Source organism: Notolepis coatsorum (genome assembly GCF_963971535.1).
Source record: "Notolepis coatsorum genome assembly, chromosome: 10".
In the NCBI taxonomy this organism is placed as follows: domain Eukaryota; kingdom Metazoa; phylum Chordata; class Actinopteri; order Aulopiformes; family Paralepididae; genus Notolepis; species Notolepis coatsorum.
Window position 1 is genome coordinate 82,935,954 of NC_140174.1, and position 27,014 is coordinate 82,962,967.

At 41.4% G+C, this 27,014-nt stretch overlaps 1 protein-coding gene across 1 annotated transcript in view; it reads right to left on the bottom strand.

The window, feature by feature from the left end:
- The window catches only part of LOC311236223 (activin receptor type-2B-like), a 199,888-nt gene extending 187,170 nt beyond the window's left edge, over positions 1–12,718 (bottom strand). Inside the window, exon 1 of the mRNA XM_084323871.1 lies at positions 12,230–12,718. Coding sequence (XP_084179997.1) covers positions 12,230–12,284 — 55 coding nt within the window. The 5' untranslated portion in view covers positions 12,285–12,718. The remainder of the gene's footprint in view (positions 1–12,229) is intronic.
- Positions 12,719–27,014: the final 14,296 nt, after the last annotated feature.

The following is a 27,014-nucleotide window of genomic DNA, read 5'->3' on the forward strand; positions in this document are numbered from 1 at the left end:
GCGGTCTGCGCAAAATAATAACGAGTTGAGCTTTATGATTTATGATGAATTGAAAATGGGGGACCCTGATGTAAACAAGACGAAAGTCTTTCTCTGGTCTGCATCCCCAATTAACAATTGTATGTACTGAGCTGTACTGTACTGTACCCATTCTGCAATCTGTTAATAAACTTTTCAATCAATCAATCAATCAAGCTACGCGGAGTGCAGTCAGTCAGTAGCCTACACCCCGTATATTCCGATAACGCTATATAAACCATGCTGCATTCATTCTGAGAGAAAGATCTATTATTCCAAATGCTATTTATAGGGTTTTGACCATAATTACACTACTGTTGCTATTTTACAATGAACTATAATGAACTACGGTTCGTACAGAACATGCCAGTGTTATTATGCACAGAAGCTCATTTCCTTGTTGTAATAATATATTCTACCACTGGGCGTCAGGTAAGTGTGCTCTGACCTGTGCGTAGACGTAAGCACGGAGTCAAGTTCAAATCGAAATTGATGAATCCCACTCTTTGCTTAGAAATGATCGTACGCACAGGGTAAGCACAGATCTGTGCGTAGAACACGTTGATGAATGAGGGCCCAGGACACTATACAAGGAAAGTAAAAATAAGAAATTTGAAAAAATAAAAGATACAGATATATACAATATACAATACAATATACAATATAAAGTACAACCCAAGTACAATCTAAACTGTACAATGAGTAAAAATTAGTGAAAATGCAGACAATGAGGTACGAATGCAGACAATGAGGTACAAAAATGTAAGGTAAGGTGCAAATGCAAATGAGGTATGAATGTAGTGAAAATCTCTTTAATAAATAGATAAATAGAATGTAGTGTTAAAGTGTCTAAAGTAAGTGTTGAGGTGTGTGTTTGTTTAAAGTGAGTGTGTGCATGTGGATGTGTGCATGTGGATGTGTGTGCAATGAGTGTAGATGATGGGTTGTTACATAGTCATAGAGCATTCTGATGGGCTGGGGATAGAAGCTCCTTCTGAGTCTCTCTGTACTGGCCATGAGACTCTGGTAGCGCTTGCCTGACCGCAGCAGTTCAGTTTGGGTGACTAGAGTCTAGGGCTGACCTTCGAATATTTTTTTGGCAATCGAAGCTTCGGGGGCGAGCTTCGATTTTAATTCGAAGCTTCGAATTAAAAAAAAAAAAGTATTAATTAATTTTTTATTTTTTTTTATCTTATGTTGTGGGACTTGTACGGCACTTTGGTAAACTTTGTTGTTTTTAAATGTGCAATATTTTGATTATTTGAAATATGGCCTGTGTACAGGGACCGAAACTAAAGCCTGCCGCCCGCCAGGGGCGGTCTGTTTTTACCTTTGGCGCATGACACTTAGAGGGCTGCCCGCCGTGTGGCGTGTAGACGTGTAGTTCATAAGCAGGCCCCTAAAAATATTTGTATGCGAACGGTAAAAATCAATTACGCGCACACTGTGCGAATACAGATTATAGCCTCTCTCGTCTTTTTTTTCCTCCGCTGCGAGATCGTTAAAAAACTACAAGTCCCACATTGCACTCAAGCCAACGGTCCAATCACAGTAGAGTGAAGTGACTGGTTTCATGGGAAATAAAGCAAATGACCAATCGGAAGCTCTCATTTTTCTTGTTTACTTCCTGAAACTCCGCGATCAGGGCTCTCGTTTTCCGAGACACCAACTTATTATAGTCTCTCTTACCAATAGCAATAGATTTTAGAACACCTAGATTTATCGATAGCAATAGTAATATAACGTTAATGCAACAAAACGAATGCCTTGCTTTGTTAATCATAACGTTGATGCAGTAGCGTATGTCGGTGTGTTGGCTGTAACGGACATGACAATAACATAACGTGTACACATTAAAATTGCGATAATCTATTCTAACATTTTCAAATCGATGCAGTTGAATTTACCCCTTAGGATCGATGCATTGTTACACCCCTACACCAAAGTCACTGGCCCACTGTGTATCTGTGTGTATAATAACTTGGCTAGCGTTATCAACAGCAGAGGTGGGCAATGGGTCCAGCTGCAGCACCGGAGTGCAAGCGATGTGATGTAATTGGCAGACTCGACTGTCAATCAATGGTCTACCTGACACGCAAACTCAAACAATGTTTCTGTACTGGAGGTGTGATTGATTGATTGATTGAAAACTTTATTAACAGATTGCAGAATGGGTACAATACAGTACAGCTCAATACACACAATTGTTAAGGGGATGCAGACCAGAGAAAGACTTTCGTCTTGTTTACATCAGGGTCCCCCATTTCAATTAATCAGGAAAGTGTACAGTAGGAAAGTGTACAGTATTTCAATAGGCAACCCTGAAAGGATTATTTTTCTAGAAGAGCAACACAGCCAAAACAGACAGTGGAGCTGTTTGCAGATAGCAAGCATTTTGACTTATTGCGTGGTGGCGATGTCTCGCAGATAATACAACTACAAGTATGATTATAGGGCTGGGCGATATAACGATAACGATTTTTTTTTTTACCTGCAACAGGGCAGTTTTAAAACCAGAGACAGTGGACAGACTTGTCTTTCTTGCCTGCAACTTAAAGTAATGGCTTTGCTTGTCCAAATGACAATACTGACCAAATTCAGATTTATTTTTCTCTTGTCCATTTATTTTGTTTGCTTTCTAATTTAAAATACATTTTGAAACCGTCTGTACACAGTAGGCTATGTGTGCTAGCAGAACTAGACTCCAGTCACAAGTCACGGTGCACATGTGCGGTGGTTTGTCCACCAAAAAAGCGCCAAAAGATCGAAAATAAACTAGCAGAGCCAGAACTGTTCAACTCCTCTGGAGCCACAGCCAGCAGAGAAGCCGGTTTACTTTAGCTTTTAAACCAGCTGCAGCCTGAGAACTGGAGTGTGAGGGGATGTAACACTAAAGATGGCGGCAATTACTAACGTCCTCGTATGAAACCCTTCAACTAGACACTGTCTGGAGGAGGGATATACCAGACCTGGAATATGACTTTGATTGGCAAGGAGCCTGGGCAAATGTCCGACTTACATCAAGGAACCCGGATCATCAACAAATCAATCTGAACTATATTCACAGGACATACTTGACTCCTATAAGGCTGTGCAAAATGGGGCTTATACAAGACTCCAAATGCTCCCAATGTACAAATGGGGACGAAGGAACATTTATGCACATGTATTGGGACTGCCCACCAGTTAAGGCATTCTGGAAAGATGTGTCCCAACAATTATCAATACTCGTATTTTGGAATATACCTGTACACCCCGCGGTATTACTATTGAATGATGTTTTTGAGTTTGCAGTGAATCCACAACTAAAAAGATTGGTTTTATCGGGTATCACAGTAGCTAAAAAACTGATCGCATCACGTTGGTTTCAACCGGAAAAAATGTGCCGAAAAGTGTGGTTTCTTACATATCTCGATGTGATATATCAAGACATATCTACAGCAAGAATTCTGGGGCTCAATGAATCCAAAATGTCAATGTGGTTAGAAGTGGTGGAGAGAATAAAAGCTAGCTTATAATGGTAGTGTCTGGTTAGGAGTGAGGGATAATGGAGGTACTATCCAAGAGGGGGTCCGGGAGGGGGGGGTTTGAGCTGGAGCATATGTGTGTAGGGTTTTAGAAAATAGGTATTAGCTAGGGGTATATTATATACTAACATTTATATAATTGTAATTTCGCTGGATATACACTGTATACGGTTAAAATGTTATTATAGACTATTTTTGTTTTATCCTGTTTCTGTACTTGCATATATTTTAACCACCTTTACTGAAAGTTTCATTATGCATTGTGTGTTGAGTACTGACTTTTAATAATTTTTTGTTTTGCAATAATAAAAAAAATATATAAAAAAAAAAAAAAAAAAAATGGCGGCAATGACAAAGAATTGCTGCAAAATAAACATACATCTGTTGTTAAAAAAAAAAAAAAAAAATGTTTTTTTTTTATACTTATAACAATTCGATAATTATCGATATCGAGAAATAAAATAAAATTATCATATCGTTATCGCGATATGATTTTTTTCCATATCGCGCAGCCCTATATGATTATATAATATATATTTTATTTAAAAAAAAATTTTATATATAAAATATATATTGGCAGGTAAGAAATATGCTTGGCGGGTAGACTCTTCCCATCTACCCGCCACTGGCCGGTGAGTCAAAAAGTTAATTTCGCTCCCTGCCTGTGTAAACTAAACTATGCACAGAATTATGTCAGTCTACAAGGTCCGGCAATGTAGACCTTGTAGACTCCACTACAGACCAATTATCAGTGAATGTTCATGCATTTTTAAGAAGGGCTACTTCCACAAAAAAACAAAGAACTCACCAAAACATCTCAGTAGCACCTTATCTAAATGTTCTATTTCATATATGGAGATTCATATTTATTTATGTATTGCATGCATTTCTACATTTTATTTCCTATTTTGTTTATTCATCCCAGTATCTTTCTTTCTTATGTGGAATTCTACAAGGCATTTACATTCACATTTACATTTAGTCATTTAGCTGACGCTTTTATCCAAAGCGACTTACAAGTTCTGTACGACAGGTCATCAGGAAGGATACAACTCTATCAGCTGAGTAACAATATTCATCAAAGTGTTGCGTGTTACAGTGTAGGTTAGTTTATTAGGACAAGTGCATGACAGTAAGGTTAGTTAGGGTTAGATTTATTTTATTTTATTTATTTTATTTTATTTCAGATAATGGTTGAAGAAGTGCGTCTTTAGTCGACGGCGAAAGATTGGACGGGATTCGGCTGTCCTAACTGGGGTGGGTAGTTCATTCCACCATTGTGGGACAAGGACTGAGAATAGGCGTGTAGGTGGTGTATATGTGTTTGAGGATGATATCCTTCAAACAGGCAATAGTGATGATATAATTTGGGCAGTGCTGAGCTGGGTTACTTTCCTCCAGTGTATTTGTCCCCCGGCCCCACCCAATGGCCCCATGCACACACACACACACACACACACACACACACACACACAGAAGTAAAAAAAATTTTTGTCTAGATTTTATTTATTAACATTTTATTTAGGAGCACATGTGCTCCTTGGGAAAAAGGTTAGCGTAGAGCCCTATATATGGAGACATTAACATTACGTTATCAAACATAGGGACGAAGACTGTAAAAAAAGTGTCAACAATGTTTTATAATCTTTATGTTAATTTTTAGGGATGCCCCGATCGATCGGCCACCGATCGTTATCGGCCGATACTCAGTATAAATATGCAATCTGTGAATTCCGATAATTAGTCATATTCGCCGATAGCGGAAACCGATCAAGCGAAGCTCTCACTCGCTGTCTGTCTCAGACACACACGACCTGCAAACTGCCGCTGCTCCTCCTCCCTAGCCCCGCCCGCCCCCGTGTAGAGTTTGTAAACAAAGAGGTGCGGCTCCTCTGCTCGAGTCTGTAGTGCACTGCATTCGACCTGCGCTAACGTTAGCTACCTAGCTATCGTTACTGTTTAAACAAAATTACCCAGTCAACTATTCACGTTTAGTAGGCATTGTCTAACGGTATTTAGCCGGCTAGCTACCGATAGCTCCTGATATCAACAAATGATCCAGAAAGTCTAGTAGTTCATGTTCATACCTCAGTTAGCTTGCGTTAGCTGACGTTCGTTTACTGTTCAAAACGAAATGTCCCATTGAACTAAAGTTCTGTCTTAACGTCATTTAGCCGGCTAGCAGTAGCTACAGATAGCTCTTGATATCAATGTCTTATAACATTGATTTAATGCGTATTCGAGCTGAGGGCTTGCTGAATGTGAAATGACCAAAGCACTTAACGTTACCAATGGGGTCCCGCTGCAGCGCCGGAGAATCCTTTTTGGAGCTGGGCTACTAGAGTACACACAGACAGTGGAGCTGTTTGCAGATAGTGAGCATTTTGACTTGTTGCGTGGTGGCGATGTCTCGCAGATAATACAAGTACAAGTCTAATTATATAATATATATATTTTATAAAAAAAATAAAAAAAAATTATATAAAATAATTTTTAATTTCTTTTTAATCAAAAACAATCGGTATCGGATTGGTATCGGCCGATATGGCTCACAACGATCGGTGATCGGTATCGGTGGCAAAAAACGTGATCGGGGCATCCCTATTAATTTTCATTATAAAAATGTTGTGCCCCCGAAATACAAAAAAAAGCCCCCGAAAAGCAATTAAGGGGGGCAAAAAAAGCCCTTGAAAAAAAATGTTAATTTCTAACCCTGAATCAGAGTATGTGTAACCAGATCATGTGTAATCAGATCATGTGTAATCATGTGTAATCAGATCATGTGTGTAATAACCAGATCATGTGTAACCAGATCATGTGTAACCAGATCATGTGTAACCAGATCATGTGTAATCAGATCATGTGTGTAATAATCAGATCATGTGTAACCAGATCATGTGTAATCAGATCATGTTTAATCATGTGTAATCAGATCATGTGTGTAATAATTAGAGATGTTCCGATACCATTTTTCCCTTTCCGATCCGATTCCGATACCTAAGCTTTGGGTATCGGCCGATACCGATATTTATCCGATACCAGTGCATAAAAAAAAATTTAAAAAATAAATTATATAAATTATACTTTTTTTTTTTTTTTTAGATACTGTTATACTGTTTTTTAGTAATAACTAGAACATATGGTATTTATTCAACAACAGGTGATTGTATAGATTTGTATTAGTATCATTAATCAATGAGTATGGGCTGCAGCACTGCAGATATACCCTACTCCAATGATCCACACGGACATTAAACGGTGTTGCACTCGCTACTCAGTGGCTCTGCAGATATACCCTATTCAGTCTGTAAGCTAGTGGCATGTTCATGTTGTGATTTTTGATGCAAAATAAATATTCAACATTCTCTTTTGAAACTCCGCCTCAGACTCTTATCCTTTGGCACTTGCTGTACTTTGCTTGCAGGTCTGCAGCCATTATTGCTGGATTATGTGAATAGCACCAACTTTAGACACGGTAACGTTATCAAGCTAAGCTAACTGACCTAGCTCGCCTTCCCGCATCGACATTAAGATAACGTTAGTAATAGTCAGCTAACGCTAGTCCGTAGCTACTTAACTTAAATACAATTCACCGTGGGTGCATTATTGTTGATAGACGGTCACGGACAGTGTTAGGTCCTGGAGAACGGACAGGCGATCATCTGATTTGATGTAACGTTAAAAGCGGATGTTGTTCCAACTAGCTATCTTTCCAGCTAATGCTATCATAACACCAGCCAAACACATCCCGCTCCCCGTCACACCGCACTGTCGGGGACAATGGAATTTAAGAAAGTGTATCTGCTGTTAAAATGACACAGCATCACACTTTAAAACATGTTCATTTTATAATCCTCACTCTCCGCAGGACTCGGCAGGAGATAAATTACATCATGGGATCGGAGGCTAGAATTTACGTGTACTCGCCGATACCGATACTAGCATTTTAGGCAGTATCGGCGGCATTTCCGATACTAGTATCGGTATCGGAACAACTCTAGTAATAATCAGATCATGTGTAACCAGATCATGTGTGTAATAATCAGATCATGTGTAACCAGATCATGTGTAACCAGATCATGTGTAACCAGATTAGGCTTGGGCGGTATGACGGTATTACGGTATACCAGGGTATTTAGAAATACCGACGGTATTGAAAATCAATACCGTCAAAATCACAGATGCGTTTCAGTTTCCATTACACTGAAACAGAGTTTTGACAGTGGTTGGTTGTAGTGCACAAACAGCTGGCGCCAGCAGAGGGCGAGACCAGTCCTCACTAGTGGAGCGAGCACACGCAGAGCTGGTTGTCTACACACAGGAGGACGACACGCTTACCGTTGCTGGTGCTGCGGGCTAACTGGCTATTCTGAGAGCTAACTGTTGTGGATGTGGATCACAACGGTGTTCACGCTTTACGGTAATGTTGCGACAGTGCTGTGAAAATACCGTAAAGCGTTAGCTCTCAGAATGGTAGCCAGAAGCCCGCAGCTCCTAGTACTACTATCTTTAGCTCTCAGAATGGTATCCAGAAGCCCGCAGCTCCTAGTACTACTATCGTTAGCTCTCAGAATGGTAGCCAGAAGCCTGCAGCTCCTAGTACTACTATCGTTAGCTCTCAGAATGGTAGCCAGAAGCCTGCAGCTCCGAGTACTACTATCATTAGCTCTCAGAATGGTAGCCAGAAGCCTGCAGCTCCGAGTACTACTATCGTTAGCTCTCAGAATAGTAGCCAGAAGCCTGCAGCTCCTAGTACTACTATCGTTAGCTCTCAGAATGGTAGCCAGAAGCCTGCAGCTCCTAATACTACTATCGTTACCTCTCAGAATGGTAGCCAGAAGCCCGCAGCTCCTAGTACTACTATCGTTAGCTCTCAGAATGGTAGCCAGAAGCCTGCAGCTCCTAGTACTACTATCGTTAGCTCTCAGAATGGTAGCCAGAAGCCTGCAGCATCCTAGTAGTACTAGGATGCTGCAGGCTTCTGGCTACCATTCTGAGAGCTAACGTTACTAGGATGCTGCGAGCCGGCCATCGTTCGGTGATTTGTTTACTTGGTAACACGGGTAAAATGCTGGTATCGGTATCGGCGAGTACCCTCTAATTCTGCGCTCCGATACCATATGACGTAATTTATCAACAACACTGCGGTCTGCTGAGTGAGCATTATAAAACAAACGTGTTTTTAACCGACCGTGAATTAAAGTGTCAATGCTATTTGTCATTTTAACAGCAGATACTTTCTTAAATGCCATCCTCCCGACAAAGCGGTGTTGACGGGGAGCTCTGATGGGTTCGCTTGGTGGTGTTATTAGCATTGAACAGCTAACCGAAAGCTAGCGTTAACTAACATTAAAGTTTTAGCTTTAACGTTACCTTGGCTAAAGTTGGGGCTATTCATAATCCAGCAATAATGGCTGCAGACCTGCAAGCAAAGTACAGCAAGTTGGCAAAGGAGTATTCCAACGTAAATCACATTTTCACCAGTAAAGTTACAGTCTTTCCATCTAACGTTAGCTCATGCTAACCTAGCTCACGCTAACGTGGTCACTGATCGACCTCGCGTACACAATTAATGACATGTTGCGGACAGCCATATCGGTGACAATGTTTAGCTTTTAGTGCCAAATGATAAGAGTCTGAGGCGGAGTCTCAAAAGAGAATGTTGAATATTTATTGTGCAAAAATCACAACAGCTGCTACTTAAACGGAGCCTTGTGGAAGCAAGTGCAGCAACGAATAATGTCCGTGTGGAACTAATGTGCCAACAACCTTTCCGTGGGTGAACTCATTGAGATAGTTTTCAATTACTGATACTAATACTAATCTATACAATCACCTGTTGTTGAATAAATACCATTACTTTATAGTTATTACTAAAAAACAGTATATATAAAACAGTAGCTGTATAAAAAATAAATAAATAAAAATTATAATTTATATTATTATTTTTTTTTTTATGTATGCACTGGTATCGGATCAGTTCGGTATGGGCCGATACCCAAAGCTTAGGTATCGGAATCGGATCGGGAAGGAAAAAATGGTATCGGAACATCTCTATGTGTAACCAGATCATGTGTATTCACATCATGTGTAATCACATCATGTGAACAAATTATTTTCATGTGTTTAAATAGTTTTACCTCAGAATGGGGTCACTTGCCAAGAAGGCTGGAAACCCCTGGTTAGCCCACATGCGTCTAATATCCGTATAGCCTACATCAGCCTATAGACCAGGGGTCGGGAACCTATGGCTTGCGAGCCATATATGGCTCTTCTGGTGACAGCATATGGCTCCCAGAATTTTGAGTAATTTTTTTTTTTTTTTTTTTTAATACTTGTGATATTTCTTAATAATACTGTGTCATTTAAAAGTAAACAGAAATTAGTTTTGAAGATACAGCTAATAGTATCTGTAGCTGAAGATATAGCGAGCAGAGCTGGCGAGGGAACACAAGTGGACAGAAATTAAAAATCTTAAACCTGAAGACCAGCTGATTCTTAAAACTTGGAACGAGCTTCCTGTGACATACCACACAATGCAGCGTGAGTATTGCCGTATTGACCATGTTTGGCTCTACATATGCATGTGGGCAGTCATTCTTGCATATGAGGAACATTAAGACCAACCTACGCTCACGTTTAACTGATGGAAGCCTCAACGCCTGCATGAAGCTCAACCTCACCACGTATGAACCAGATTACAAGGCCATCAGCAAAACCATGCAGCACCAGAAGTCGCATTAAAAGTAAGACATATTTAATTCATTATACGTTAAAAATACTATATGGCTCTCAATGAAATATATTTAGAAATATTTGGCTTTTATGGCTCTCCCAGTCAAAAAGGTTCCTGACCCCTGCTATATATGTATGTGTGATACTGATATCTCATCAAAAGGGTTTACATCAAGGAAGGAGACACCAATGCTAGAAGTAAGCACTGTCAGAATCGTAATTCTGCAAGTTATAATGGCACACTTTTTCAATAGACACATATCTACAGTCTCTGTTGACCCTTAAAAAAAACAGCTGTATTTGTCTTGTAATGTTGAGTGTTTTGTTTTAAGGTATTTGTTGCTTGTGTTTGATTGTTTATTTTCTACAATTTTATGGCCTCATTTTTAACAATGTTTTGTTAAACACAAAAACTCTTTGTGAAGCACTTTGTGATTCTGCTCTGTGAAAGGTGCTCTCCTAAATAACCTTATACTTACTTACTTACTAAGTTATAGTTATAGCCGAGCCTATTATCCCTTTAGTTTCCCTGTTCTGTTGTACTAAAAGTAATTTCCCAACAATATAATAATACAGTTGTTATGTAGCTGGTGCTTAACAACAGTGATGAAAAGAGGCAGAAATAGGTTATCATTTAATTCCCCAAATACCCCCAAAACACATGTCAGCGCAACACAGCCAACACCACTCACTCACACTGCATGCAATAAAATGCTTTATTTGAATCCAACAATTACATTGGAACCTACATAAGATCCAGATATCTCTACCACTGCCAGACTACAGCGTGGTTTTGAGGACATTTAAGGATACGAGGAGCGTCGTCTCCGCCACACGACCTGCTGTCTGTCTATTACACACGCGCGCGCGCATATACACGCACACACACACACACGCACGCACACACAAAGATACGTAGACTACACTTTCACTTAAGCGTGGGCGTGGAGGGGGAAACTGCACAGCAAACAAAGATGATCCATAAACCAGCAGATCATAATAAACATGAACCTTGTCAAAATACCGCATGCCAGTCCTGTCTGCTGCTCACTGGTCTAACCATTATTATCTACCTACTATTTATTATTTAACGGCATTATTATATAAATGCCTAATAGCCTTTTCCAGATACGGACTGAAACGGGCTCGTCCCCGCTACAACAACACATTCAAATGCAACATTATAGTGATGCTTAAGATATTTACATTTTCAAACATTCAAGATTATAAATGGAGCGTGAGGGGAAGATATTACCTAAGAAGAAGACATATTGTATAAGCCATACTGTGTAATAATACTTCATCTCAGACCCACCTTGCTTCTCCTCACCTCCTACCAGTCAGTTACACTGGAGAAAAGGCCACATGACCGGATTCGTAGAGGTAATAATAACACGGTGCATAATTCACTGTATCCAAATAACCTGCCTCGCCAATCGCCATCATCACACACACGGAACGATCGGATGATAGTAAAAATTAGAAGGGGTTATTTTTTGGTTAATAAGCTCTTGGCAGAAATGTCGAAATATCGGTTCCAGTCTGACATGATCTCGGTTGCAATATCTTGTATTGATCCGTAAACGGCGAGACAATGGAACACTACTACACTACACGCTCCGGTGAGGAACCACATCACTGCACATTTCATTCTGGACCGAGACACCGTAATAAAAAGGGGAGTAACAATTATAATAAAACAGCTACCGATTAGTAGGGTGATGCCATTAGAATGTAATAGTACACAAACAAGTCAAGTGCGCACAGGCAGCACCGTCCATCCCCACTGTAAAGCACGCGTGTTTCTGTGCGCCTGTGATGTAGGCTGTCATTGCCACGATTTACGTCTAACTCATAATATTACTATAACTTAACACCCCCCCCCCCCCCCCCCCCACACACACACACACACAAATCGAGCGGTGTGTTGCAGAAATGTCGCTGCTTACCTGCACAGAAAGTTCCCAGCAGAAGTGCAGAAGTCAGCAGCCAGGAGACAAACATGTTCCCTCCTCTTCTTTCAGAAGCACCGCAGCGGTTTTCTCCTCTTGACGCTCTTTTTCTCTTTTGCGAACATTTAGAAACAAAATCTGGCGACGCGTCGCGGACACACAACAACCAAGACGAGCTGAGCTGGTTATTATTAAACCAAGCCAGGCAGGCAGGGGGACGAAAGGGCCCTTTTCGCTGTGTCCAGTCAGTGCGTGTGTGTGTGTGTGCGTGTGTGCGCGCGCGCCGCAAAGCACCTTCCAATGCAACAGAATTGCACTTGCTAAAAAATAAGTTTCAAAATTGCATATTCATCGGGAAATGATCAGATGAATTCCGGCAGTAAGATAATGTGATAAAAATGAGATCTGAAGTGAAGACTAAAAGGAAGGCAGCATTTCCCCCCTCCTACATATATCTCTTTCTCCTCTTCCCCTGAAACCTTTTCACTCCCGTGTGTTCGCTTATAGTCGGGCATATAGGAGGGTCTGTTAGTGCAAGAAGCTGAACTGAGTCCAAAATGGCTTCTGAGAGGGGGAGTCAGCCAGAGAGAGAGAGAGAGAGAGAGAGAGAGAGAGAGAGAGAGAGAGAGAGAGAGAGAGGGAAACCCGGATGTTTAAATACAAAGACAGGAATGCAATCAAGAGAGGGGGAGAGAGGACAGAGGACAGTCAGGAGAGCAATGCGGGAGCTGCTGGCTCATTGTTGTGAATATAAGGCTGGAAGCCACAAACATGCCAGCTCTAATAACTGTGTTAATAAACATAAGGTCCCACAGAGCAGGTTTCTATTGATTAAACGTCTAGTCTAAATGGTTTAGCCATCTCTGGCTAAAATCAGGTTAATTTGGTTCAAAAGTGAAAGTTCTTTAGACATCTAGATCAGACCTAAACATGGCATTGTTTCAACATAATTTCAATGGCTATACTGTATACATTCAAATTACGTTAAATCAATGACTAAGCTATGATAGATATCTACTAAACTTAAAATGTTTAACCAGATTGTAGCAATGGATGTTTAATAAGCAATTTTCACGGGCTATCTTTTATATAGGGTACGTTCAGAATGATCTTGTTGACAGAGTCACCTGGGGAGCAACAATAATAGGTTCATGACGACAAGGTCCTTCTTTAGCCTTTAATCGGCGTGGTTTATTTTCACATTGTATATGCACCATGAGACCTTCTCTCTCTGTGAGAGGTAGATGAGGAAGATGGGAAAGAGACAGAGGGGGAGGGAACAATCCCTTTTATACCCGCTTACCTGACGTCAGCTACAATAGCTACGTCTCCTTCCGCCTATAGCGCCCTCTTGTGGAACAGTTAAGCAGTTGGGTGGTTGACGTTTTAGGCTGAACATTTTATTTTTTAAATATATCGCATAATGGAAATCATTCAGTTCTGTTTTACGGACTCGTATCTTTCTAAAATATGTGTGGTATTGTAGATTTTTTTCGTGTGATATATTTTTTTCCATTAGTATAATGTGCTAGTGAGTAAAATTGTCATATGGTGTGACATGAAGGTTATTCTGTACAAAATTGAAAAGGGGTGTATTTTTTATTATGTATGTTTATTTATCAGCATTCCTCATCACTACTCTACACATTTCTAGCTCTTCCTTGTGCAAATTAGTTACATTTTGCATAATTTTTCTTAATCAAAACTCATGGTAAGACGATTGCACTAAATTTGACTATGTATTTCTAATTCATTTTGGCAAACCTTCTTATAAAAACACCAAAATGCTAGAAATATTTGGTGACACTGTTATTTATCTGTCCCATTGATGATTTTAACATGTCTTACCAAAAAGCCTTCATAATTTCATAATTCTGAAAGTCACACCAAATGATATGCTGTCACTCCATATGATGAATCACACCACACAACAACCCGTAATGCAAAAACATGTATTTAATAAATTTAACAAACAACCAAAAACATATGAATTATATCATGGGTTCAAATTAAGAAAAACTGTTATAAAATGTTATAAACAGTGTCTCACAAAAGACATTAATAGCACTTGGGTTCTGAACAACTGAAGAACCTGAAGAAACATCGTCCAACTGTATTAATTCCAAGGTGCTGTCTCATTTGAATATTGTCTTATCAATTCTAATAATCATTGAACATTTATTTATTTTGTAAGTCAAGGCAATTTAGTTGAACAGTGACTGAACAACAAGCCTCAATTATGTATTGCCGGCTCAATACTGATTGAACAGAAGCCAGCCGTAGTTGGCAAGCATGGCAAACCGACTGCAATGCTGGGGTTGTGTGATTTTACTCAGTATTTATTTTTGGTGGTAGAAAATGCAGTCGGGCCTCCTTGGCCACACAAAAGCATTCTGCCTCCCAAGCTGCTCCAGACAATTCACCTTCAGCTCATCCTCATCTATTTCCATTATCTGCCCCACATATGGCCTTTCTCCATACTTCACTATTACAAATAGCCCCTCGACATACTTTTCATCATCATCATCATCATCATCATCATCACCATCTTCATCAATGAGATCTGACTGAACTTGAATGATGATGGGACCTTTGCTTGATGGGTCAGGTGGCACATCAGCAGGAGAGCTACTTGACTGCACGGGGCACATCCGATGTGTTGTGGTCAAACTCAAGTTGAGTTGGCTGGTAGCAATCTGTTTTCTCAGACCCCATGTCAAATCATCACCTTTTTCATCCAAGTGTGTGCGCGCACACACGTGTTTACACTATGAGATTTCTAGATATACTGGGCTTTTCTACCTGTGTACAGCACATGTTGTACAACTACAGTAATATATTTTATACGTTTAATGGTTAAATGAACTTTTCTCGTCTTCTTCTCAGGACATCCTCTCTCCTTACAGGATCTCCATTTAGCCTCTCCCTGTATTCTCTTGTTCTGTCTGTACTTGCCATTCCTCTATGAAATCTGTCTCAAACTGAAAAACAAGTGAAAGGGAAATATTTCAACTACAACATCTTGTAGATAGACATGGATTTAGTTTGAGAAATGGAATAGTAGGGAAGTAGGGATACAAGTAGGTATACCTTAGAAAACGTGTTTATAGGGGAGCTCCCGTAGCTCACCGCATATCTCGGCGCTATCTCTGCGTCGGGGAAAACCGTGCTCGTCACGGATCTGGGGGACACGAGTTCGATTCCCGGACCCGCCGTCATTTCTCAGAATGTCTTCCCCTGCTCTACATCCCATTTCAACCTGTTTCTGTCGGTCATGCTTGACCAGAAAAGCGATAAACGCTAAAAAATAAAGTTTAAAAAAAAAGAAAACGTGTTTATAATACAGTGACAAAGTGTTAAAAGGACAAAATATTCATTAAACTTAAGTATTAGTTATAAAATATGTATGAAATAGCATTATATATGCAGGTATTAGTTATAAAATATGTATGAAATAGCATTATATATGTAGTTAAATGCAGTTCATATCATATAGTGTGACACATGAATCATATGGTGTGACGAGAAAACCCTGTCACACCATATGATGAAGTGTCACACCATATGATGTTTCATGAACTTAGCACACCATTGTGCATTGGGGCTATATGCTAGCATGCTAACAACATGCTCATTGGCACATGGCAATATAGATTTAAGTTTAGTATTGACTAAAAAGTATCTTATTTTTGGCATTTTTGCGTAAAATGCATCACACCAAAAGCCAGTGTGAAAGGTCTAAAAGTGGAAGTGCCAAAATATACCTTATATATTGAGAAAACTAAGAGGGGTAACTCACCTTCTAACCTTGTAATGACTTTTCAGAGATGTTGTCCTACTTCCTGAAAAGATGAAGGACCCCTCCACCCCAAAGGTTTCCAAACAATTGCCTGTTGAAAAATATGAAAATGGTGTCACACCATATGATATCCAATTTTGGGACAAAAGTAAAACCTTTTTGTTTCTGGAGCATTCAAAATATTATGCCTGGGCCCTCATTCATCAACATGTGCATAGAACATGTTCTATTTCCACACATAAGCACAGAATTTAGAATGAGTGTACGCACAGGAAAATCGGGATTCACCACACGTGCGTACGCAGGTTCTACGCACACCTGTCATGATGAATATGACTTTGATCCTACATTTGAGCTCGTGCACTGTTTTAAGTATTTGCATACCAGAACCGCCCCGATTAACCATATACGGTAATGGACACCCCCATGAAATGTGGAAGAATGGACTAAACCGAGGGTGTTGTACAGTGGTGCAGTGCTGGTATAACTCGGTATAACAGCGTTATACCTCGGTCACTGAGGCTGAAGTACGCGCAATCGCTTTTTACATGGCATTATCCAACCGGACTCCCGGAGAAGCATGCAGCTGCAGAGCCGCAGAGCCAGCGGTGCTCTCTGGGTGATGGCCGCGCTGTGAGGCAATAGTATCCAGCTGCAGGACGAGAGCAGCCAAAAAAACTGTGCGCGCGTGCGCGTTTGACCTACTGTCAATTTGCCACTGCACCACTGGTGTTGTACACTGTCGGATATTATACCTATTAACTTCCTAAAAGACCATTGCTGCCTGGACACCGCAAACACTAATAAAGACCATCAACCACTGTTTTGCCATTGCCCGTTAGTGTCATTAATGCATGCTGGAATAAGAATGCCCTTCTTAATTTATTTTTAATATTAATAATTATTATAATACAATAAAAGACAGCTCCGTCTTTTAATACACATATATTGTACAGTAACGTCAAATAAATACTACAGTCCCCGCTGAAATAAAGGTTCTGCACGCAACATACCAGCAGTGATCTACAGCATAAAAGATAGCCACTTTATAATACTATTCTGAGTAGATAATTCATCTGTATCGCAACAGAGTCACGGATCTGGTCGGGGCAGGTATCATTATGTCGGAAAAATCCTTATGAAATAAACAAAAGTGAATTAAAGAATTTAAAAACAAAGTTTAGCATATTAAATTGTTTTATAAGCTTTCTGAGTAGATAATTCATCTGTATCGCAACAGAGTCACGGATCTGGTCGGGGCAGGTATCATTATGTCGGGAAAATCTTTATGAAATAAACAAAAGTGAATTAAGGAATTTAAAACGAAGTTTAGCATATTAAATCGTTTTATAAGCTTATAGCTTTTTTCGTGCTGATTTGAGAGGGTCCAGCTGCAGAGCCGGAGAGCAACTCTCAGGGCCAAGATAGCACTTATACTATTTTGAGAGAGACAGCAGAGAGACAGACAGCAGAGAGACAGACAGACAGACAGACACTGTTCCACAGGGTGTGTGTGTGTGTGTGTGTGTGTGTGTGTGTGTGTGTGTGTGTGTGTGTGTGTGTGTGTGTGTGCGTGCGTGTGTGTGACTACTAGTCTAATAGTAGAGACTCAGCCCCCCCCCCCCCCCCCCCCTCTGGACCACCTCCTAGTAGAGACTTCTCTAGGAAGAAGACGAAGATGAGGATTAAGGCGAGACACTGCAGGTGAATAGGCAAATATACCTTTTTTGTTGATTTTGAGATTCTGTTATATTTTGCTACCTAAACATGTCTTCTATGAAACTAGTGACAATAAAACGTCAATAACACACATTTAGTTGTTCATTTTACTTCATTTTGCCTTATTGCATCCATAAATGTCCACATATTTAATGGGGAAGTGCCTCATTTGCATATATAAACATAAATTTCAGAAAACTTGTCTACTAGGAGGTGGTCCAGAGGGGGGGGGGGGGGGGGGGGCTCTACTGGGAGGTGGTCCAGAGGGGGGGGTCTCTACTAGGAGACTAGTGGTCACACACACACACACTGTGGAACAGTGTCTATCTGTCTGTCTGTCTGTCTCTCTGCTGTCTGTCTCTCCGGCTCTGCAGCTGGACCTTGATCAAATAAGCACGGAAAAGCTTTTAAGCTCGTAGCTCCAATTTGGGTCCCAAATTGCGGTACAAATGAAGGAGGTGTCTCGGGTAGTGGACTCTAGTTAATATTATGTTCTCTCTGCAATTAGACTGCCCCTCATTCATCCCTATCTGATGCTATCTCTGAAAACAGTTCCTGCGAGCGCAGTCAGTGCACCCCATAACGCTATATACCTGCATTCATTCGGAGAGAAAGACCTATTCCACATGCTATTTAGGGTTTGACAATAATTACACTAATATCGCTATTTCACAATGAACTATAATGGATTACGGGGTCATACAGAAGTTGTAACAGAACACGCGCCAGTGTCTTTATTTCCGCCTTGAAACTAATGCAGAACTGAGGAGTGCTTATGCGTAGTAACGATATTCTACCACTGGGCGTCAGCTAAGTGTGCTCTGACCTGTGCGTACATGTAAGCACGGAGTCAAGTTCAAGTTGAAATTGATGAATCCCATTCTTTGCTTAGAAATGATCGTACGCACAGGTTAAGCATAAATCTGTGCGTAAGTCAGGTTGATGAATGAGGGCCCTGGACTTTTAGAAGATCACACTAACAAGTAGACATCTGAGTTGTCAATATGTAGTTAAATAAATAACAAATGCAAAAATGTTCTTGTTTTTATTCAAAATCAAACTTTGCAAAATGTCCGTGGGACAGTAACACCATATGAGCTTTTACTCATTTGGCTGACATTTTTGAATAACTGGAACAATATTAGCAAAAATGCTCTGTGCATTCATATAATACTAAATGTTCTGTGCAATATAACAAAATGTTCTCATATTTTTTCATTATTTACTTATCTTTGACACTAAGGACTCCAAAAAGGCCACGTCACGTCAACCACCCAGTTACATACTATCATATTAACACATAAACTCAACACTCCCACTTATGGATGACGTGTATACAACTTTTCCAAAAACAACTTTTCAAAGAAAAGAATACAGTTCAAAACATCAAAAGAATATGGCAGTCAATATTACATAACAGGCAATATTTTACACACCAAACATGACCTCTGCAAATCTTCTCAATTTCAGTTTGGAGACAGGCTTTGTTGTAGCCAATTTAATGATTTTCTGCCATTACGTTATTGTATGAAGGCACCGTGTCACCATGAAAGTGTTGACCAATTAGCTGGCAGTGGGCACAGGAGGCGGGGCTCAGGTGTGCTCAGGTGCAGTCTATATGTATGTGTTCACAGGTGTGCAGCGGGAGGGAATTGGGTAATTATCACAGGGAAGCCACACTATCTTTTTACCGTGCTCGTTTGTTTTGTTTTCAGTTATATTGAGTCACTTTTTGGGTTTATTTTGTAGCATTTATCCTGTGTTTAAAGTCCAGTTTAAACGCAGAGTTTACAGTATGCTTATATTTGTCCACACTGCAAGTAAGAATAAAAACTCTCAAAAGTACTCAAGGAGAAGACATCATTTTATTATCAACAAGCATCACGCGTTGGAAAGAGCTTCACCCAGTATTCCCTCACTGGCATCTTTTCTTGTTAGGTTGCCCTTACACAAGTAAAAAGATAAGCTTCTAAACAAGATTGTTTTTTTCGAAGACAGACGGACACGGAAGGAGTCAAGGAACAGCGCCCCTTTCACTGACGTTTCTGCCGATTCAACCACGATATCAACATGCACGCAGCACAACGCGGAACAACACATCAAAGAAGCTACGGTGAGACGGATTCATGAATGAATGGAATAAAGTTGTGGAAGGAGTGGCCTCGCGCAACTGGATATAGGCAAATCCTATCAAGAATTCTAAGTAAAACCTCCGCCTCTTGCTTGACATTGTAAACATGAGTAGCGTGGGGAATCAGGAAATTAACGTTGAAATGGATGCAGCTGTCATTCAAGATGAAACAGAAAATGAACTTGGCAAAAGGCTTTCTAAGCCCACATTTAAAGCTTTGGAAACAAAAATCATGTTGTTGCATAAAGAAAGGAACTTTGGACTGAAACAGTTGTGTAAAATGGCTAAAGAGTTGGATCAAATGATGGGCTCAAATGAAAATATTTCCGTCATGCAAATTAAGCACGACACACTGTGGAAATTGCTTGGTGAAACTACACGGTTGCATGAATCACTAAAACCTCTATTGCCTGACGACGAAATGTCTAAACAAACTAAATGGTTTCAAGGTCACATGCACAATGTTAATCAAATCATTGACAAAATGGAGAAATGGGTGCGTGCTAACAGGGAGCAGTGCACGCCCACACAAGTTGATGACAATGATTAGGAATTCAGTGGTGTGCCCAATGCAACTGAGGTTGTGGTTGACCCAAAGAACAATGCTGTGTCAAGTACAAATGAGGTTCTGAATAACAACGGTTCAAATAACAATGCTGTGTCAGATACAAACGAGGTTCTTGATAATGACGGTTCAAAATTCAACTTTGTGTCAAATGGAAATGAGGAGGTGGATAGTATTGGGCCAGATGACAGTGTTTCCAATACGGGTAAATCAAGGGTGTCACGTGGTAGTTCTACCAGACACTCAATGTCATCAAACATTTCTGCATCCATCTTGGCACAGGCCGAGGTGGCGGCACTCGTGGTATTGGAAATGACTTTAAAGGAAAGTCATGAAATGGAAGCCCAGGAGGCACAAATAAGAAAAAAAAAGACAATTGCTTCAAATACAAAGTCAAATTGCTGCTCAGACAGCTAAGGTGAATGTTCTCAGGAACAGAGGGTCTGACATTGAAAGCAGAGTTACAGATGGAATGAACTCTTATGCGTCAAAAGAAAAGGCTGCTCTCAACCCCTCTGCTGTACAATTCATTCCATCAATGTCAGATTGTCATGTCAGCTATCCACCAATAGGAGGGAGTGAACCTGCAATGGCAATTGATGCACAGCCAATGGATTCAACACAGCAATACAGATTTCTACCAACAGGAGGCAGCAAACCTGCAAGACCAACTCAATCACACCAAAAGCCATACAATCAGCTCAGTACTGTAGCCACCCGGCACAAAGAAATCATTTCTCAAGGAACCAAAACAAAACCAAGTGCTCCAACTCTCACTGCAAGCATGCCACAAAGATCTCAACACCTACCTCATGCTGTATATCTACCACAGCAACCCATTCAAAGCAGTGAGGATCAAGGCAATATTTTCACGATCATGCAGAAGCAAAATGACATCACAGCATTACTTGTGCAACAGCAAGCTTCCTTATCACTACCCCCCCAGGGATATACCAATCTTTGATGGAAACCCTTTTGAGTACAACACATTCATTAGAGCCTTTGAACATGGAGTGGAAGGAAAGGCTGCTAACAGTGTGGACTGCTTGTACTACCTAGAGCAGTACACTAGAGGGCAACCTAAAGAGCTGGTAAAGAGCTGTCAACATATGCCATCCGACAGGGGGTATCAAAAGGCTAGACCGCTTCTGCATGAACGTTTTGGAAATGAGCAGAAAATAGCCACTGTATATATGGAGAGAGCGTTTGGATGGGTACCTGTAAAATCAGAGGATATCAAGGCCTTACAAGCATTTTCATTATTTCTACGCATCTGCTGTAATGCTATGGAGGACATCAGCTACATGTCTGAGATGAACATGCCATCAAACCTACGGGCAATAATCATGAAGCTACCTTACAAACTCAGAGACAGATGGAGAAACATTGCTTTTGAATACCAGGAGAGACACCATCGTCAAGCAGGTTTCAGTGAAGTTGTCACCTTCATTGAAAGACAAGTGTCTATTGCATCTGACTCACTGTACGGGGACATTCTAGACACTGTTGTCTCAATGTCAAAGTTGAAGATTGGAAACAAAACTTCACAAGGACGCCTGCAGGAGAGAGGAAGCAGTTTTGCTACATCTGTGGCACCTGTTGAGTTTGACAATCAAGAGGAGAGAGACACACCAATAAGAGAATCCTGCCTGCTATGTGAAGAGGGCCACAGTTTGGAAACATGTTCTAAGATGGAGAAGAAGCGGCATGGTGAAAAAATAGATTTTCTAAAAAGAAAGGGTGCTTGCTTTGGATGTCTATATGTCGGGCACATAAGTTCACAGTGCCATAGTAGGCTGTTTTGTAAAATATGTAACCTAAGACATCCTACCATTCTCCATATTCATGAAAGGGAATGGAAAGAACTAAGATCACGACAAGATGACACACGAGATGAAAACAGAATGAGTCAAGTCACCATTCCCAAAACTTGTGGCCACATAGGGGCCGGAGCACAGAATTGCGTCTTGTCTATTGTGCCTGTCAAGATCCCGGCAGTTCATCCACTTTCTGCTCCGAGCAACTCATGAGGAAGCTCAACGTGACAGGAAGGAACACTAGATTATAATGAAAACGATGAACCAAGAAAACTTCGTCAACAGTCACGTCATCTCGGGACTAGAGGTTGCGGCACTAAACAGTGACACCTACATTGAGTTGCCTGATGTGTACACCCAACACAAGATGCCTGTGACTCGCGATAGCATCCCGCGACAGAAGGACTTGTATGCTTGGCCATACTTAAACACTGTGGAAATTCCTGCTATTGACGCTGACGTGGAGTTGTTAATTGGAACTAACACTCCAGACGCAATGGAGCCATGGGAGGTGATAAACAGCAGGGGTAAAGGACCTTACGCTGTTAAAACCCTGTTGGGATGGGTTGTTAACGGACCATTGAGAGAAGGCGTGACAGTGGGATCGGCTGACCCACAGTCACAGCCAACCGCATTTCCATTGCTCAGATAGAGGAATTGTTGGTTGAACAATACAACCATGACTTCAATGAGAAATCAACAGCAGACAAGCCAGAAATGTCCATAGAAGACCTCAAGTTCATGCAGATTGTCAATACTTCAGCCGAACTAAAGAATGGACATTACTGCTTGCCATTGCCTTTTAGAGAGGACAACGTTGTCATGCCCAACAACCGCCACCTTGCTGAGCAAAGAGTCCTCTGCCTAAAAAAGAAACTAAACAAAAACCCTATCTTCAAAGAAGAATACACTAACTTTCTCACTAACGTCATAAGCAACGGCTATGCAGAGAGAGTGCCAGAGCACCAGTTGGAAGGAAAAGAGGGAAAGGTGTGGTATATCCCTCACCACGGGGTACACCATCCTAAAAAGAAAGACTTGAGAGTGGTTTTCGACTGTACAGCAAGCTACAAGGGGGTGTCACTCAACACCAAGCTACTCCAGGGACCCGACTTGACAAATTCCCTGCTTGGAGTTCTCACAAGGTTTCGCCTAAACTCTATAGCAGTTATGGCTGATGTAAAGGCTATGTACCATCAAGTCCACGTGGCAAAACGGGACGTGGACTTCCTTCGCTTCCTCTGGTGGCCAGGAGGTGATCTAACACAGCCGCTCACTGAGTACAGAATGACTGTCCATCTGTTTGGTGCAGTATCATCGCCCAGCTGTGCTAGCTTTGCCCTCAGGAAGACGGCTGAAGACAACAAAGCAGACTTCCCAGTCCACATAACAGATACCATCCAGCACAACTTCTACGTGGATGACTGCCTGAAATCTGTGTCCTCAGAGGCAGAAGCCATATCTTTGGTTACAGACCTTACAGCTGTATGCCAGTTGGGAGGGTTCCAATTGTTGAAGTGGATGAGCAACAGCAGATCTGTGTTGGAAACCATTGATGTAGAAAAAAGAGCCAATAACGTAAAAGAACTGGGCTTCGACAGGGACAGCCTTCCCGTCGAGAGAACCCTAGGACTGCAATGGTGTGCAGAAACTGACACCTTTAGGTTCAAAATGTCAGTTCAAGACAGACCATTCACAAGGCGAGGTCTTTTGTCTGTTGTAAGCTCAGTCTACGACCCTATTGGGTTTCTAGCACCCTTCACCTTACCTGCCAAAATGCTGCTGCAAACCCTCTGTAAAATGGACTACAGTTGGGATGAGCGTATTCCTCAAAAGTATCAGTTGCAATGGGTGGGGTGGCTAGAGGACTTAAAAAGACTCAGCACCTTTAGTGTTCCAAGATGCTTTCAACCCAAAGATTTTGGACAGCTCACAGGTGCCAGACTACACCACTTCTCTGACGCCAGCGAGAATGGCTACGGCACAGTTTCATACTTGAGGCTGCAAAACAATAATGAGAAGGTCCATCTGTCTTTTGTTCTAGGAAAGGCACGGGTTGCTCCTCTAAAGAGTGTGACAATTCCAAGGATGGAACTGACAGCTGCTGTACTGGCGGCAAGAGTTGACAAGCTCCTGATATCAGAGTTACAACTGGAGCTGGAAAACTCGACCTTCTGGACAGACAGCACAACAGTGTTAAAATACATCAGGAATGAAACAAAGCGCTTTCACACCTTTGTTGCTAATAGGATTGCTGCTATCAGAGAAGCTACAGATATCTCACAATGGAGGTACGTTGACACAAAGCGGAACCCAGCAGACGAGGCCTCCCGCAGGGTGAAAGTTGAACACATTCTCACCTGCAGTAGATGGATCCACGGCCCGGAGTTCCTTTCCAAAAGTGAGGAAGAATGGCCTCTTAACATTATGGATTCAAGTTCCGTCAACAGCGATGATCCAGAGGTCAGAGGAGAGGCCTCAGTTAATGCTGTCATCATCAACGACGCACCAAAAGCAACAAATCAGCTGATAACTTACTTCTCCTCATGGAAAAGACTTAAGACCTCAGTTGCGTGGTTTCTCCAGCTGAGGAAGACGTTGCAGGTGCTGCGTCAAAGGAGAAAAGAAATACAAGCTGCTCTGTCCAGCACCGAGTTTGACATAACTCATAAGAACAAAGTGGAAGAGGACATGAAGAGTTTCAGAGCCACAATGGGTGGTCACACCTTATGTCCTGAAGACATCGACACGGTGGAAAGAGCCATCATTCAATACTGTCAAATGGACAAGTTTAGTGATGAAATCACTGCTTTAAAAGAAGGAACATCTGGAGTAAAGAAAGGCAGCCACATTTGCAAACTTGATCCAGTACTGGAGCACGGGCTCTTGAGAGTGGGAGGAAGACTTAGCAAAGGAGCAATGCCCGATGATATAAAACATCCAGTCATTCTTGCTAAAGGTCAACACATCACCACTCTCATCTTACGCCACGTGCATGAACAGCTGGGACACTGTGGAAGGAACCACCTGCTTTCGGGACTTCGCAGACGGTACTGGATCACCAAAGCAAATGCGGCTGCCAGAAAAGTACTCAACTCCTGCGTTGTCTGTCGACGAAACAGAGGAAAGCTGGGTGAGCAAAAGATGGCAGACTTACCAAAGGAAAGGTTGCAAGCTGACCTTCCACCGTTCATAAATGTCGGCATAGACTATTTTGGACCATTTGAGGTGAAGAGAGGCCGTAGCCTCATCAAACGATATGGAGTTATTTTTACATGCATGGCCAGCCGGGCAGTCCATCTGGAAATGGCCTACTCGTTGGACACCAGTTCTTGCATTAACACCATACGCAGATAAATTTCCAGAAGAGGCCAAGTGTCACACATTAAGTCTGACAACGGAACCAACTTTGTTGGGGCAGAACGTGAGCTGAGAGAGGCTCTAACTCACCTAAACCAGGAGAAAATATCAAACTCACTACTTCATCTTGGAGTAAAGTGGAGTTTCAACACTCCAGCTGCATCCCATCATGGAGGAGTGTGGGAAAGGGTCATTCGCATGGTCAGGAAGGTGCTGACTTCTGTTCTTCATCAACAACATCTGGATGACGAAGGATTGCAAACATTCCTGTGTGAAGTGGAGGCCATATTGAACGACCGTCCCATTACAAAAACCTCAGAGGATCCAAATGACCTTGAACCGTTGACTCCGAATCACATTCTCCTGTTAAAGGGCAAACCTTCCCTACCACCAGGGCTCTTCAGCAAAATTGACTCTTATTCTAAACGTCGATGGAGGCAAGTTCAATTCCTCTCCAACCTCTTTTGGCACAGGTGGATTCGAGAATATGTACCACTGTTGCAGGAGAGACAACGGTGGACAAAGGACAAGAGGAACTTTGTCGCAGGGGACGTCATCATGATTGCGGACTCTAATGCCCCTTGTGGATCCTGGCTGTTGGGCAAGGTATTGCAGACCTTTCCTGACAGACATGGACTTGTGCGATCTGTGAAAGTTCAGACCAAGTATAACATTCTGGAGCGACCGATCACCAAGATCTGTCTTCTTTTGGAAGCTGATTAGATTAGTATCTGTTTTCCTTTGGACTACATGAACTTTGGACATTACGAATTAAATATCAACGTGGACTACGCACTTGGCTACAATCACTTGCATGCATTGAATTGTTACATGTTTATATAGTATCAATTGGGGGCCGGTGTGTTGTAGCCAATTTAATGATTTTCTGCCGTTACGTTATTGTATGAAGGCACCGTGTCACCATGAAAGTGTTGACCAATTAGCTGGCAGTGGGCACAGGAGGCGGGGCTCAGGTGTGCTCATGTGCAGTCTATATGTATGTGTTCACAGGTGTGCAGCGGGAGGGAATTGGGTAATTATCACAGGGAAGCCACACTATCTTTTTACTGTGCTCGTTTGTTTTGTTTTCAGTTATATTTAGTCACTTTTTGGGTTTATTTTGTAGCAATTATCCTGTGTTTAAAGTCCAGTTTAAACACAGAGTTTACAGTATGCTTATATTTGTCCACACTGCAAGTAAGAATAAAAACTCTCAAAAGTACTCAAGGAGAAGACATCATTTTATTATCAACAAGCATCACGTGTTGGAAAGAGCTTCACCCAGTATTCCCTCACTGGCATCTTTTCTTGTTAGGTTGCCCTTACAGGCTTGGTCATAGCATCTGCAACCATGTTGTCTGTAGGACAGTAAACAAGTGTCATCCTTTCTT